Source organism: Magallana gigas, chromosome 6 (assembly GCF_963853765.1).
Source record: "Magallana gigas chromosome 6, xbMagGiga1.1, whole genome shotgun sequence".
Classification (NCBI taxonomy): domain Eukaryota; kingdom Metazoa; phylum Mollusca; class Bivalvia; order Ostreida; family Ostreidae; genus Magallana; species Magallana gigas.
The window spans coordinates 9,063,202-9,076,945 of record NC_088858.1 but is presented as its reverse complement, the minus strand read 5'-3'; the positions used below and the strand labels follow the sequence as shown (position 1 = coordinate 9,076,945).

Here is a 13,744-nt window from a genome sequence, read left to right as displayed (position 1 = left end):
CTTTGAAGATAAATTCTTTATGTTATCAGAGCGACACTTTAGCGACTCGCGAAGATTATTCTATTTTCATTACGTCAGAAAACTTATTTACTCATTTCGGCTTTACTTAATCTTCTCTTTGTTAACATACACGGTGTAGTACCTAAACGGTTGCTATCCGTAAAAAAACGACGTTCGCTGTTTCTATTCGAAAATTATACGGTTACTAGCTGAAAAAGATGTCCGACACAGTAAGTATTTTTCTTTTCAGATTGAACAAAATGCTCATTTTCTCAAAGATTTTAATTAACCTGCAAACTTGACAACCCTTACGGAACGTAACACACATTTCAACACTAAAATATCCAGCTACCTACATACAAGATGAAGAATTGACTTAAAACTTCGTGAATAACTGTCGTTGATTTCGGCACATGTGCAGTCGAATTAAGTTTTTGGACATGATTGCGCCAAAATCAAAGTTTTTTTTTAAAAATTGAAGCGACTGATTTCTTTCTGATTTCTATTTGTACACAGAATAGTTTGATTGCAAGAATTATCCATTTTCTATGTTTGTATAAAAACTATGACGATTTTACTCGATAAGCCGTATGTTACGGCTACTATTAGACAACGACACCGGTTTCTATTGGATATGTGCACTTTCTAACCTCAATGAAATAACATCCATGTATATGCATTGAATCATACAGTTGAAATATGTTATTCTATAGTAACCGTTTAAAAATACGACTTTCGCAACTCTCCGACCTTTCCAACAGAGCTCGAAACCACCTCGAATGTATCACAGGTGCTTGGGGACGGGACCCCCCCCCCTCCAAATTCCCGAGTTATTTTTTTATCAATTATTTTTTTCATTATAAGTTGATGTATGCTGCACTAGAAAAAAAATCACAATTAATGCGAAATAAGCTATGTATAAAAAAATTTGTTTTGCCTCGGACTAGAATGTCGCGACGTCATTGGATGAAAAGCGTCACGTGGCTGCCTTACAAATTTCTTTAAAAGGCAAGCGTCAAAATTTATAGCGCAACATGGCGGACGTAACGTTATTTGAACTGATTTTCTACACAAACGTTTGTTTACATATCAAACTTTAGGTCCTCGACAAAACAAAACCCTTATTAGGTTTGTTACTGACTGTTTAAAGAAATTTGTGGGGTCGGTAAAGTCCATAGAAGGCGAGGCGGAGGTCGGTAAAGTCCATAGAAGGCTCGGCTCCGCCTCGCCTTCTATGGACTTTACCGACCCCACAAATTTCTTTAAACAGTCAGTAACAAACCTAATAAGTAATAATATACGGGTACCACTGGTATATTTTTTATATATAGCTTGTTTCGCGTTAATTTTGAATTTTTAGTGTAGCATACAATACATCAACATATAATTTAAAAAAAATAAATGATGAAAAAATAACTGGGGAATGTGGGGTGAATGTTGTTGTGGGTGGGGGGTTCCCGTCCTCATGCACCTGTGGAATGTATTACATAGTCGTTCATGACACCCCCCCCCCCTTTTTATTTATTTTTATAGAATTTGATTTAAATACATTATGTTTTACTATCCGTCGTGATGTGAGCTAGCAGTGCCCGAGAAGTTGAGACTGTTTACCTGTATGACCTACCTATAAATGTACACATTTCATCCTTTATCAATTTTTTACATTTCATGAAAATAATATCGTTCCGCATGAGGTTAGTTAATGTTTGCGCAGTACTTGCCCGCTGACAAAAGAGGCGAAAGGGACGAAAATAAAACGGGAGAATATTTCCCTGTATACAGTAGTACATCATAAATTTTTGCGAGTAACAAAAATTTTAACTTTGCAATTTGGAAATTCTAACTTGCATTTTTTGAGATGTATACCGGTATATATAGTGAATTTTGAACTCTGATACCCATATGATATCAAAAGAAAATCATGTTAAGGTGTTCTGAGACTCTTCCGAATGGGAAAAAGATATCAGATTTTCCAATTACAAATCTCCATTAGAAATCTGTTTTTATTCCTGTGAAAATCTCCCGGTAAAAAAGGGATACCCTCCATAAACAAATATTCAATATTTTTCTTTTAATTGATTTTAAATTTTCTAATTCTCTTTATGTGTAATTTGTAAAAAAAAAAATATGGCTCAAAGGTGAAAGAAACAGTAACTTTGGACAGACTTAATATGTCATAGGTTACTGTGGAATCATGGCTTTTAAGGGTGCATTTCGTAGATTAGAGCTGCATGGTTGAACGCGAATTGGTGGAGTTGAAATCGTTAAAGCACTTGATGCTTCACATTCTGTGTGATGTGTTTTAGATTTTTTAGGCTTGTGCAGCCATAAGTTTGATTTTCTTTTTCTAGCTGGAAAAGAAATTTAAGTTTCATATAGTAGCCGGTGCATCGTATTCAGTTTATAGCCGGTGCGAACATATCAGTATTTCAAATAGCAACCGTTACTTTAAAAAATCATTTGATGTCAAATTATTTCGATCAAAATATACTTTCTTGTTTATTTTGTATTACTTAAAGCTGCTTGGTCCGATTTTATATCAAATTTTATGCACGCTTTTAAACGATGGCTATGCTTAGTATATGTATAATAATAGACATTGCAGTAGTTTTACCCGTCAATTATGCCAAATTTCAATGAAGAAAAATAAGTACAAAATTTGCTAACAAAACAAACGACATTAAAAGGTACCGCGTTATTTCGCCTCATGTTAAATTTCACCCCTGACGACGAGACGGGTATGGTTGTATTACGACTTTGACATCGCTTTAAATAAAGGTCGAAATGATCAGACAATTACAAATAAACATGTGTACGTTTTGTTCGCTAATATTTCCAAAGTCTGCTTTCTTTACAATCGATGCATAGCATGCGGGTTGAATAACCCCAATCATTCGGGGGACGAAACCAAGCGGTTTCCTTTTCTAAACATTCCCGTGATGCATTTTGGTTTGTTTTTTCGTTTGCCCAAAGAGAAATTATTTTTATTTACTTTGAATATTTCTAACTTTGAAAGGAGACTGATTCTGCTGGTGTAAATAGGAGAAAGTCCATAACTTTCTAAGATGAATGATTTGTATGGAAAAAATTTTGATACTGTAATTACAAAAAAATCGGACCAAGCAGCTTTAATGAATCAGAATAGATAAATGCTTTTTTTCATAATATAGAACAAACAAACTATGATTTGTAGATGAAAATATCAGCTTAAAACTTGGTTGTAACAGCCTTTTAGTTCGTCACCGACCTAGGAAATTTCTCTATTTCTGGTTATTCATAGGACTATATTTTCCAAACTACATTTATAAAATATTATAATAATACCTTACTTGTTCCGTGCACACGGATTATTCAAACACTTACATGGTTTGGGTACATTTTTCGTCAATTTTGTGGCTTGACCCATGCGTTTCGTGCATGCTTTTTTTCAACTAGCAACCGTTCAATTTTCGAATAGAAACACCGAACGCTGTTTTTTACTGATAGCAGCCGTTTAGGTACTACACCGTGAACATACGTACATCGAAATTCATCTAATTGACTTTATCACCTTTTTGGCCTTTAGTAATCAGTGTCAGCTCATAGAAGAAATTCTGTGAAAATTAGCCCGCTAGCATTTAAATCAAGTATCCTGATTGGTCAATGAGAGCAATTCCAAATTAAGCCGGATGGTTGGTGAATTTACTTAATTCACTTTCCATCCGACGTTTAAAGAATAAAGAATTTGTTTTAATTTTACGGAATTGTTTCTCTTTTCCATTAGGTAAGCTTGAATGAAATGTTATCTATTTTCAGTATTTAAGGTTTTCATTATATTATTTTATTATATTTTTCTGTTGCTAATTTTGATAAATTTTAGTTTGTTTTGTTTAAAATACTTAAGAACAATGATTACGGTAACTATATATTTCTTATTATTCGGCGGAACTATGAATTTGTCATTCCAGAATTTTAGTTTTCATTTCTATAAAAGATATTTCGCGTCATTGTTTATAATGCCATGATACATAATTTTGCTTCATTTCGTTTAAATGTGTGATTTTTATTATTGAATTTCTATGCTGTGAAATGCTGTTTTTATAAAGTTTGAATTCGCCGCGTAATTATTGTAAACCTGTAGTGAACTCTTCAGTGCGAGAAGGTGAATTTAAGAATCGGTAGAAATTCGTCAGCTAAGTAATATTTGTAAGTTATTTCCTCTTTAATTATTTAATGACAACAGTTTATATTTTGTTTTCTAGTTTTCTTGCATTTTATAAGCGTTATGCATTTTCATACTTATGCGGAATTATCGATCCTTAGATTATAAGCGTAAAAACATCTCGCTTTCTCGCATTGCGTTGTTTTACTACAGGGTGTTTCGAAATATGTTTTTGTTTTAATGCACTTTCCATCCGACGTTTAAAGAATAAAGAATTTGTTTTAATTTTACGGAATTGTTTCTCTTTTCCATTAGCAACCAGTAGAAAGCCGAGTGGCATCCTACCAAGCTATTCCCCAACTTAATCATATTCACAAACAGAGAAAGTCTCTGTGTGAAACTTATCTACAGTTTTGACTTCGACGTTATGAACACGTGAGAACACATTTGAGTGAAAATACGCCGGTTTGGAAATTTAATTTTCCAATGTATTACCATCAATGTATAAGCTTCTCCCAGGGAACTAACTGACCAATCTTGACTTAATTTTGTAGAGGAAGGGGATAAAAAGTGGAAATGTATTACTCCCTTCGTCAAAAAGGCTATCAATTTTAAATTAATACCGTTAGAATTGACGATCTTAAAAACAATTATATATTTCTTCTTCTAATTATCGAACGGGAGACAGGATGCAATGATATGAAGAGAAACTGAAATGTTTTACCAGTAGTTTTACTTTGATTTATGGGGTTCTAAATCATGGTTAAGGGGTATTTTAATTATGTATTAAAAGCATGTGTAAAGTTAGTGTTATACCATTTCGTTTTAAAGTTACGCATATTCATATTTTAAGCACATTTCTACAAAACGCGAGATATTATGATGTAAACATTTAAAAAAAAAAAACAATGAAATGTCTTCACAACCAGAACAATGTCGGTATCTTTGCTGGTTACTTTGGAAAATGTGAAATGGAGCCTAAACTAACTTTATGTCTATATTGTCACTCACTATTTGCTAATTTTTCCACTTTTAAGTTTGCAACGTGATTTATAACTATACAATTTTGAAAACGATGCTATATAAATCAAGATATACGATTCAATTACCTAAAAAATTAATACTATTTGTCTCATATTTTTGCAATAAAGATTTACTTGTGTACCATAATAACCATATTATTTCTTCGAACAATTAAACAAGGGTAATTAAAAAAACAAAAAACAACCAACACATATATTGTGATGAGCTGACTTTTTTTTTTTAGATATAAGCTTGTTCTTCTAATCAACTAACAAGTAAAAAAGTCGTATATGCGCTTAGGTTGGTTATTTATTTTTGATTTTCGGTTTCTCCTTTTATGAATAAAAGTTCATTGATTTATGTATCTATTTATTTATTTTATCATTAGTCATCTTATGAATTCATTAAATGTTTTGAAGAATGATGAATTTTACCCGCGTACCTTTTTAAAAAATTTTGTTCGTAAATTTATAAAAAGCAGCAGAATTAAACGTAATTTTCAATCATTTTGATAAAGAAATATATGAGTTATTGAGTATTTTTAAATGATGTTTTTACTTTTAAATGACCGTAAAAATATGATCATGTGGTCATCTATAGTTTTTGAGATATGGGGCCCTAAAAATACATATTCTTTTAAATGGATTTCAAACATCGGGCTCGAAAACAACAAAGGCTCCTACCCTGCATGGGGCTTAAATTTTCGGTGTCATCTACTAGTGGCATACCACTATCACTGTGAAAATATGGTTAATTGGTCATCTCTAGAATTTGAGATTCGGGTCCCCACTTATAGAACACTATTCAATCATTATAATGGGGTTTTAAACATCGGGCCCTGAAACATCAAGGGCCCCTACCATGAGGGCTGAAATTTTCAGAGTCATCTTCAAGTGGTAAACCACTGCCACTATAAAAATATGGTGATATGGTCATCTCTAGTTTATGAGACATTGGACCCCAAAGAATATGCACTATAATTATTATAATAGGATTTTAAAAATCGGGCTCTGAAACATCGGAAACAAAATTTCTCTAAAACAGAGGTTTAGCCTGGATGAAATTTTCACAAACAGACAAACAATCTGATAAATTTATCAAGAAATTCTTAAAACATTCTCGTTTCATACAATTTCAGAACAAGGATTTATGCATATAAGTGTATAAATTGTAAAACTTTTTTCAATAAATTACCTAAATTAAGTTCTATGTGTATTTCCATTACACACATGTTCAACTTTCAGCAATGTCTATAAAAATTATTAAATCGGCAAAACAAAACTTAACCTGTACAGATGAATGCAGATATACATGTATGCAACCTGGGAGTGTAGAAACATTGATTTTAATCCCTACTGGATTTCCATAAATATTTCTTATAAAATCTGAACCAAAAACGTGAGGGAGAAACCCTACTATGGGGGAAAAGCTACTATATAGTAGGTTTTCCCCCAGGGGGAAAGGCTACTATATAGTAGGTTTTCCGGGGGGAAAAGCTACTATGGGGGAAAAACTGCTATACAACACCGGTCCACTTTGCTCCCCATAAACCGAAAACCCTTGGCTATCGAAGATGGCATGAAACGAACTATATTCAAAATACACACAAAGAAAATCAACGTACTGAAGTAATGAGGGGAGTTGATTTTATCGATTATTATTTATTTTGAAATAAATGATATATTTTTTTGCATGCTAAGTATTTTTCGATATGTATTTGAATTACGCACATGTTTAATTATATACATTCTCCAACAGGAATTTCATGAAAACCCCATATGAATTTTGTTGTGTAATATTCAAAGAATTAATTCCATCAATCTACGTGTCAGTAATCGAAATAGTTCTGAGAAATTGTATGGAATCAGGCAATATTGAACTCTAGTCTCTTTCAACCAGATCGACGTTCGGCTGTCGGCTGAGAGATACTCTCTGCTTGTCGGAGATTTACGGAGACAGCCGAGCGTCTGGTTAAACAAGACTATATTGACTTCTGGCGTATGAATACATACAAAGTACGACTACAAAAAATATCTTAATTGTCCGTACCATTTAAAATCTGACTATTTACAAGGTATCTATAAATAAGTTTCCTTGGAAACAAGGCTTTCGAATACACTACATCGAATTTATCGATTAGAACTAAATTCTGTCAGCGATGTTGATTTGTGCTTCGGTCCAAACACTGTTTCACTTTCGGTTTGCCAGAGTAACTGCATAGGAGAGTTGATTAAAATCAACTCCCAAAAATCAATAAACTTTAAAAAGTTTGGCATCATCGAATTTTTAGAAGGCATTTCGATACCATAGAAGGTGAAACGAAAGACATAATACCAAAAGCACACACCACATGCCCTTAATCCAAACATCTGCAAGCATTGAGAAATATGGTTCCCAAACGTTTGTTTGTGTGGGAGTAAACAACTACATTGATGGATGGATCATGCTTTGTGGTCGTGCATAATGCCGTTGAATGTTTGAAGTTCATGACACTTTCTCCGAATTGCGAAATTTAATTGACCTAATATCCAGGGCTAAGTATACTCAGGAAAAGGGAGAATGTTAAAATTACCGCAGTATGCTCAACAGTCGAGCTTACACATCGCCAAGATCTCTGCATCGTATAGAATGTGTCCGTACACTAAAAAGCCGGATGCGAACAATGTTACATACTGATTTCTATTTGAATGGAGATGGTCAACATAATCTACGAGATATGTAACTTCACTAAATTATTTCAAACGAAATTAATAAAACGTATTGCGAAATATACTAGAAATTCAATTTGAAACGGGTAAATGCATACATAATACAGTTCGTATCGAGTTGCGTTCATGGATTTCAGATTTCTATAATATATATATCATGTGCAACACTGACATTAACCCACGTGAGTTCTACGAGGAAAGAAAAAAATCGAATGAAAGAACAACATCTCTAGCATCTAAATAACGATGTTTGCTAAGGGTGCAAAGATTAGGGCAAAGGTATACTTAGGTAAAGAAGAACCATAGGCGTTTCCCTTCTGAACCCGGTGTATGAATACTATGCATTTTATTCGATTTCACATCAAAGGGTAACAGATCTTTTTTGAGAAGGACATGACTCAGAAAAATTCTGTATATTATTATTCAAGCTATTTATCCATTAACTAGCTTAAAATACCTCTTCCTCAATACAATTTTACTTTTTAAAAAATGGGGTCTACAGTAGAATTTCATATTGTTCGCAAGTCACAATCCTATACAAAATGAGCAGATGAGCAGTTAATATTGGACTCATTTCTCGTGCACAGACAGAGAGAGAAATAGAGAGATTTAGAGAGAGATTTATGAAGTGCTTTTGATAAGCGTATATATATCGGCTTTTAAGATTGATAATAATGGGGTTTAGTTGTTTGAACATTTGAACATACTTTTGTAAATACCCCATATATACGCCAAGTGTCCCTGATTTTAAAGAATCGATAACTGCATTTGCCATTTGTGTGTCTTGGACGGTTTTGTTTATTCTGGCTAATACAAGTGGACTGTGGCAACTGTGTTATAATAAAGATAAAGGGTAGTTTTGTAACTCTAAACCGGGAGTTCGAAATCTAGGACATAGACACGCCCTGAAAATTATACCCCACTCATCACTTCGTACTGTCACATTGACAAGGCAACAGGACATGGAAGGACAGACAGAGAAAGTCGATACACAAGGTAATAATATTATATATAAATAAATAAGCATATAAATAGGTGATATAGAACAGGGTAAAGTTATATGTTAGACATTTCTACAGATCTTGCAGGAGTACCATTATCGATCATGAGACCCGCGAGCGCTAGTTGTATGTCATCGTCGGAAACGGTCAACCTTGCTTACGCTCACTGACGGTCAGTAAGCGTAGGCGATGCTGGCCGTGGGATTCCGACGATGGTTGTACTTTGTACATCAATCTCCTTACTAAAGAAGTCCAGGTTATGCATGTACAAAGAAGGAAATGTGTATTTTTGAAAAAAACGTATTGTCTGCAAATCCCCTCTACTTCTGTCCCTCCCGTTCACTGTATAGATCTTTGCATGAAACTCCATACAATGATTGCCATCATTATGTGACATGTATTTTAAATTTAGTAAATGTATCTTTAGTGTAATTATAAGAAGATTGTGAGTTATATGTATTTATATAAATTCATATACTAGTACATGTATTTAAAGTATCTGAGAGTTGAACTTTTGAAAATGTACAAGAGGTCATATGTCCTTAATTAACAGTCACATGACTGGCGTCAGTATAAGGGAATATTGTCAAGGAGCTAAATGAAGACTATTTGACAGCTATATTTCGACAAAATACAGAGAAAAATGTAAGTCTGAGTACAGGGAAAAAATTCATTTCTTGGACGACCAAGCTTTAGCCAGGAGGCCTAGATAAAGAACTTGTGTGTGTGTGTGGGGGGGGGGGGGCACTAATTATAAGAAAACGTTTAACTGAAACTACAAATTTGATATGAATTGCTTAGTAAATGAAAGCGCACTCGTAAACAGAAAGAAAACATTTGTAAGATACTTTTGATGGCAAAGGTTACGGATATTCTTAACATGCGCGGAATATTAAATTCACATAGTATATTTACCGAAAAAAGGCCTCGGACTGCACGAAATAATCATAATGATGTCAGACTCAGATACTCCCTAGTGAGACAATTTGACTGTTTCTTTTAGTTTTAAATATTCTGGTGTACATTAACAATAATTAAGTTACTTTGACTTACTTTATACAACCAATTATTTAATTTGTCAAAAGAAAGATGTAAATATAAGATATAAATGTTTACTTTGATGATTCATGCGGGTTATGAAGGTAGCGATCATTGCAGAAAAAATTACATAACCCGCTAACGCGTGTTTATGTGGTTTTTTTTCCTGCAATGTCTCCACCGTCATATCCCACATGAATCACCAAAGAAAGCATTTTATTGTTTAAATAATATTTTAAATCATTAATGCAATGATTTTACTAAAAGGCGTTTTAACGCATTTATTCGCATTATTACGCCCTTTGGAAAAGTGTTACAACGCCTTTATTAAGCGTTATAACAAACATTTGACAGACGTTATAACGCCGTTATTCGCGTTTCCACGCCTTTCAAAAGGCGAAACAATGCATCTATTCGCGTTATTACGCCTTTTGGAAAGGAGTTTTTATATCTGTTAGAAAGGCGTTATAATGCCTTTCTTCGCGTTATAACACTTTTTGCGTTATAAAACATTTTGAGAAGGCGTTATTACGCATTTTAATTTATTTTTTAGTTTCAAAAATGATACCAATAGGCTTTCTTACAAAGGCTACCCAAAGTCGCTTTTCCCCCTTAAAATAAGGTTAAATCGCATGGTCGAAAAAAACCTATGATATTGTATATTATACAATTAATATCATTTCTATAGACGAAAAGTCATACCAATTCATAAATCATTTGTCCTTAATGAATTTTCAATTTGGGATGAATATCTATAACACCAATAAAATCAATAAAATGTTTTACATCAATTACAGAAAAGGGGCGTCTCCTGTCCTACATCAGTATGATGTCTGTGGTCGCTCTCTGCATGAGCGTCGTCAGTATAATTGTTGGAATTCTAGTGTTTGTGTATCTGGGAGGAGGCGGGTACCCAATTACCTCGGCAACTGGCATTTGGTATTCATTTTTGGTATGTATCACAGTATTCTTATAATAACTGTACACAGGGAAATATTCGCCGTCATTTTATTTTCGCCCTCGTAGTGTTTTTAAAACACAACTGTGTTTGGGCGAATTCAAGACGGGGCAAAACTGTTTGCAAGTGTAGAAGGGCGAAAATTACACGGGGCAAAAATAATTCTGAATGCTGTGAGTCACGTGTTTACTATGACTCTAGGGTAGTCAGGTTGTGTCATATTCATAAGACTGCTAGGGGCACGAAACATTACCGTATACCTCGACTCTAGTCTGCTACTTTTGGTAAGTACTACTTCAGTAAGTTTTCGCAATGCTGCGCAAGTGAGCAATATGGCCAACAGGTATGCTTCTAAGAGAACTGGATGGTCGTTGCCATTCCTAGACTACTTAGAAATTTCTTGGTTATATTGAATAATAGCTTAAAGTTGTACATAACCTTTACAAGTTTGTCATAAATCATTTCAGCCAATATCCTTTGGAATAGTAGGAATTGCAGCTGGCAGAACAACAGATGAAACGACACAAACAAAGCTGGTAAGAAATGTTTTTTAACGTTTGATAAGCTTAAATTCCTTTAAATATTGTAACTAGTAAGGTAGAATTCTTCAAATAACGTTAGATCCAGGATTTCAAACTTCGGGTTAAGTTAAAACTTGTAGCAAATAAAGATTTTCTTACTATACAAGTTTAAAATACGGCAAAAGAATCTCTTTTTGCAGACTGAAGGATGAGAAGTGGTAAAAAATTTTCCCCCAGGTCATATTGAGGGGAAATATAACAATTTTCTTTAGTATAACTTCATATTTTTATGCCTAACTAAGATTAAATTGAATACTCATGTTTCAATTTAAGAGGACACGATAATCGTGACCAATTTTAGACAGTATTTACCTCCTTAAGATGAAAAGCTCTGTACATGTACAAAGATACATGTATATAAGAATGTTCAAATTTTAAAAGATTTATACGCCCGAAATATTTGGGATTTCTTCTTTACTAAATACTAGTTTATGCCAGAAATAGCATATCGAATTTATAATTTGATGGCCATCCAGCCTCCTCAAAACATTGTAAAAGAAAAATGAACATACTTAAAATGGGCTTAAATATCCACAAATCACGATCTCAATGTAAATCAAGAGACATCAAATCTACTATTTCAAGACACTTTTTTATTATTTCTGTTTGTAGTTGGGTGGGCACTACACTGCCAGCATCCTTCTTGTTGCCATGGGATACGCCCTAGCTACAGCCATACAGGGCGTAGTAACATGCGCCACCAACAGCGAAAAATGTGGAACCCACCGAGACACACAGCTTGCTCTCCATATCGTGTTACTCTGTGTTATACTGGTGGGGTACATTTTGGCTGTTGTCTCCATGTGCATTCATCTGAGAAATAGAAATATTCTGCACCCCGACTGGAAATATCGCAGAGGGTGCTGTGGGCGTAAGGGAGAGGAGGAACCCCCCAAGGCTTGATCAGTCAGGGAAAATCTGATCCATGCGACTTCGTCTTAGATGGAACAGTAAATGTAGTTAATAGATAAACACAATTAAAGATAGACTGTGCAAGATTAAGTCCAAGGTTCATTCACATATTGATTTATACTTTTTTATGTATCTGTGAACTTGCACTGTGTTACAAAGTGGGATACTACCGGCAAATTCAAAGCAACATGGATTGCTCACTTGACTCCTTTCTCCCTATCTACAAATGTAGTGTGGCAGAAGAAACCTAGCACTGGCTCTCTATCTTTCTAACTTTATTTGGAGACAAAATAATAATGCATGTTTTGGAGCTTCACACTCAAATTGAGAAAATATAATTGGATAGAATCTCTTGATTTTTGACTCTGAGTATATAAATCACAAGAATTGAGATCTTGAAATTACAATTTATTAATGCCTGGAGAAATTGCCTGAAAATGTGCATGCACTGCTGAGGTTTATCATCTCAAATATGCTTTGTTTAAAATGCCGTAGTATTTGCCAATCTGCAGGACAATACGGGATATATAAGCATTGTTGAATTCCATTATGAAATATTATTTTACGATAAGTAAAAAAAGTTGTTTTGATAATATTTGTTCATAAATAATAGTACAGGTAACATAAGTCAGAGTATTGTTGTTCTCAGGAAATGTGTCATTATATTTTAATTGAAACAACATTGAATATTGCCACTTTTTGATATACGGGTATTTATTTGATCTGGAACATTTATATTAATATACTGCTTTGTACATGACTACTGTTATTTCTTAACTTTGTTCACAGCATTGTTATGATGTTGATATTAAATATTGCCTAGTTGTTGTTTGTTTACATTGTTGTTTTTTAAAGAAATACAGTAAAACTCAATTCATACAAACATGCATATAGTGAATTCTTGGATATACTGTAGTGGATTTTTGTGGAGTCCCTGGAAAAATTCTTAACAAATCATTGCAAACTAATACAGTTATAACAAACTTGGATGATTATAAAGAGTTTACAGATAAAGAGAATGGATTTCTAGTCCTGTAAAAGAAAAAAAAATTGTAAAATTTACATCTTTAACAATGAATTGTTTGATAGTTTTTATGGCTTTAAAACTTAGCAAGACCATTCACTGAATATATTTATTTCTAAAGCAAATCCTTCCATTTATCATCAAATTATTTTAGATTTCCAAAGAAGGTATTTTATTTTGTGCCTCACAAAAGATAGTCATATATATATACATGTATAGTGAATTTGCTGTACTTATTACCGATACATGTATTTCTAATTTTTTAATAGCTAGGATGCAACGAACTACAGAGATATATGGAAGTAAATTCTCTGGTTGTCAGCACTTCACTTTCACTGAGTTTTACCACAACATGTTT

At 33.6% G+C, this 13,744-nt stretch overlaps 1 protein-coding gene across 1 annotated transcript; it reads left to right on the top strand.

Annotated features, from left to right (window-relative positions):
- The first annotated feature begins 8,572 nt into the window (after positions 1-8,572).
- On the top strand, positions 8,573-13,187 carry LOC105334738 (uncharacterized). Its single transcript, XM_011438293.4, has 4 exons — positions 8,573-8,868; positions 10,709-10,863; positions 11,337-11,405; positions 12,063-13,187. Exons 1-4 carry the CDS (start codon positions 8,835-8,837, stop codon positions 12,351-12,353), a joined length of 549 nt encoding a protein of 182 aa, XP_011436595.3. The 5' UTR covers positions 8,573-8,834; the 3' UTR covers positions 12,354-13,187.
- Positions 13,188-13,744: the final 557 nt, after the last annotated feature.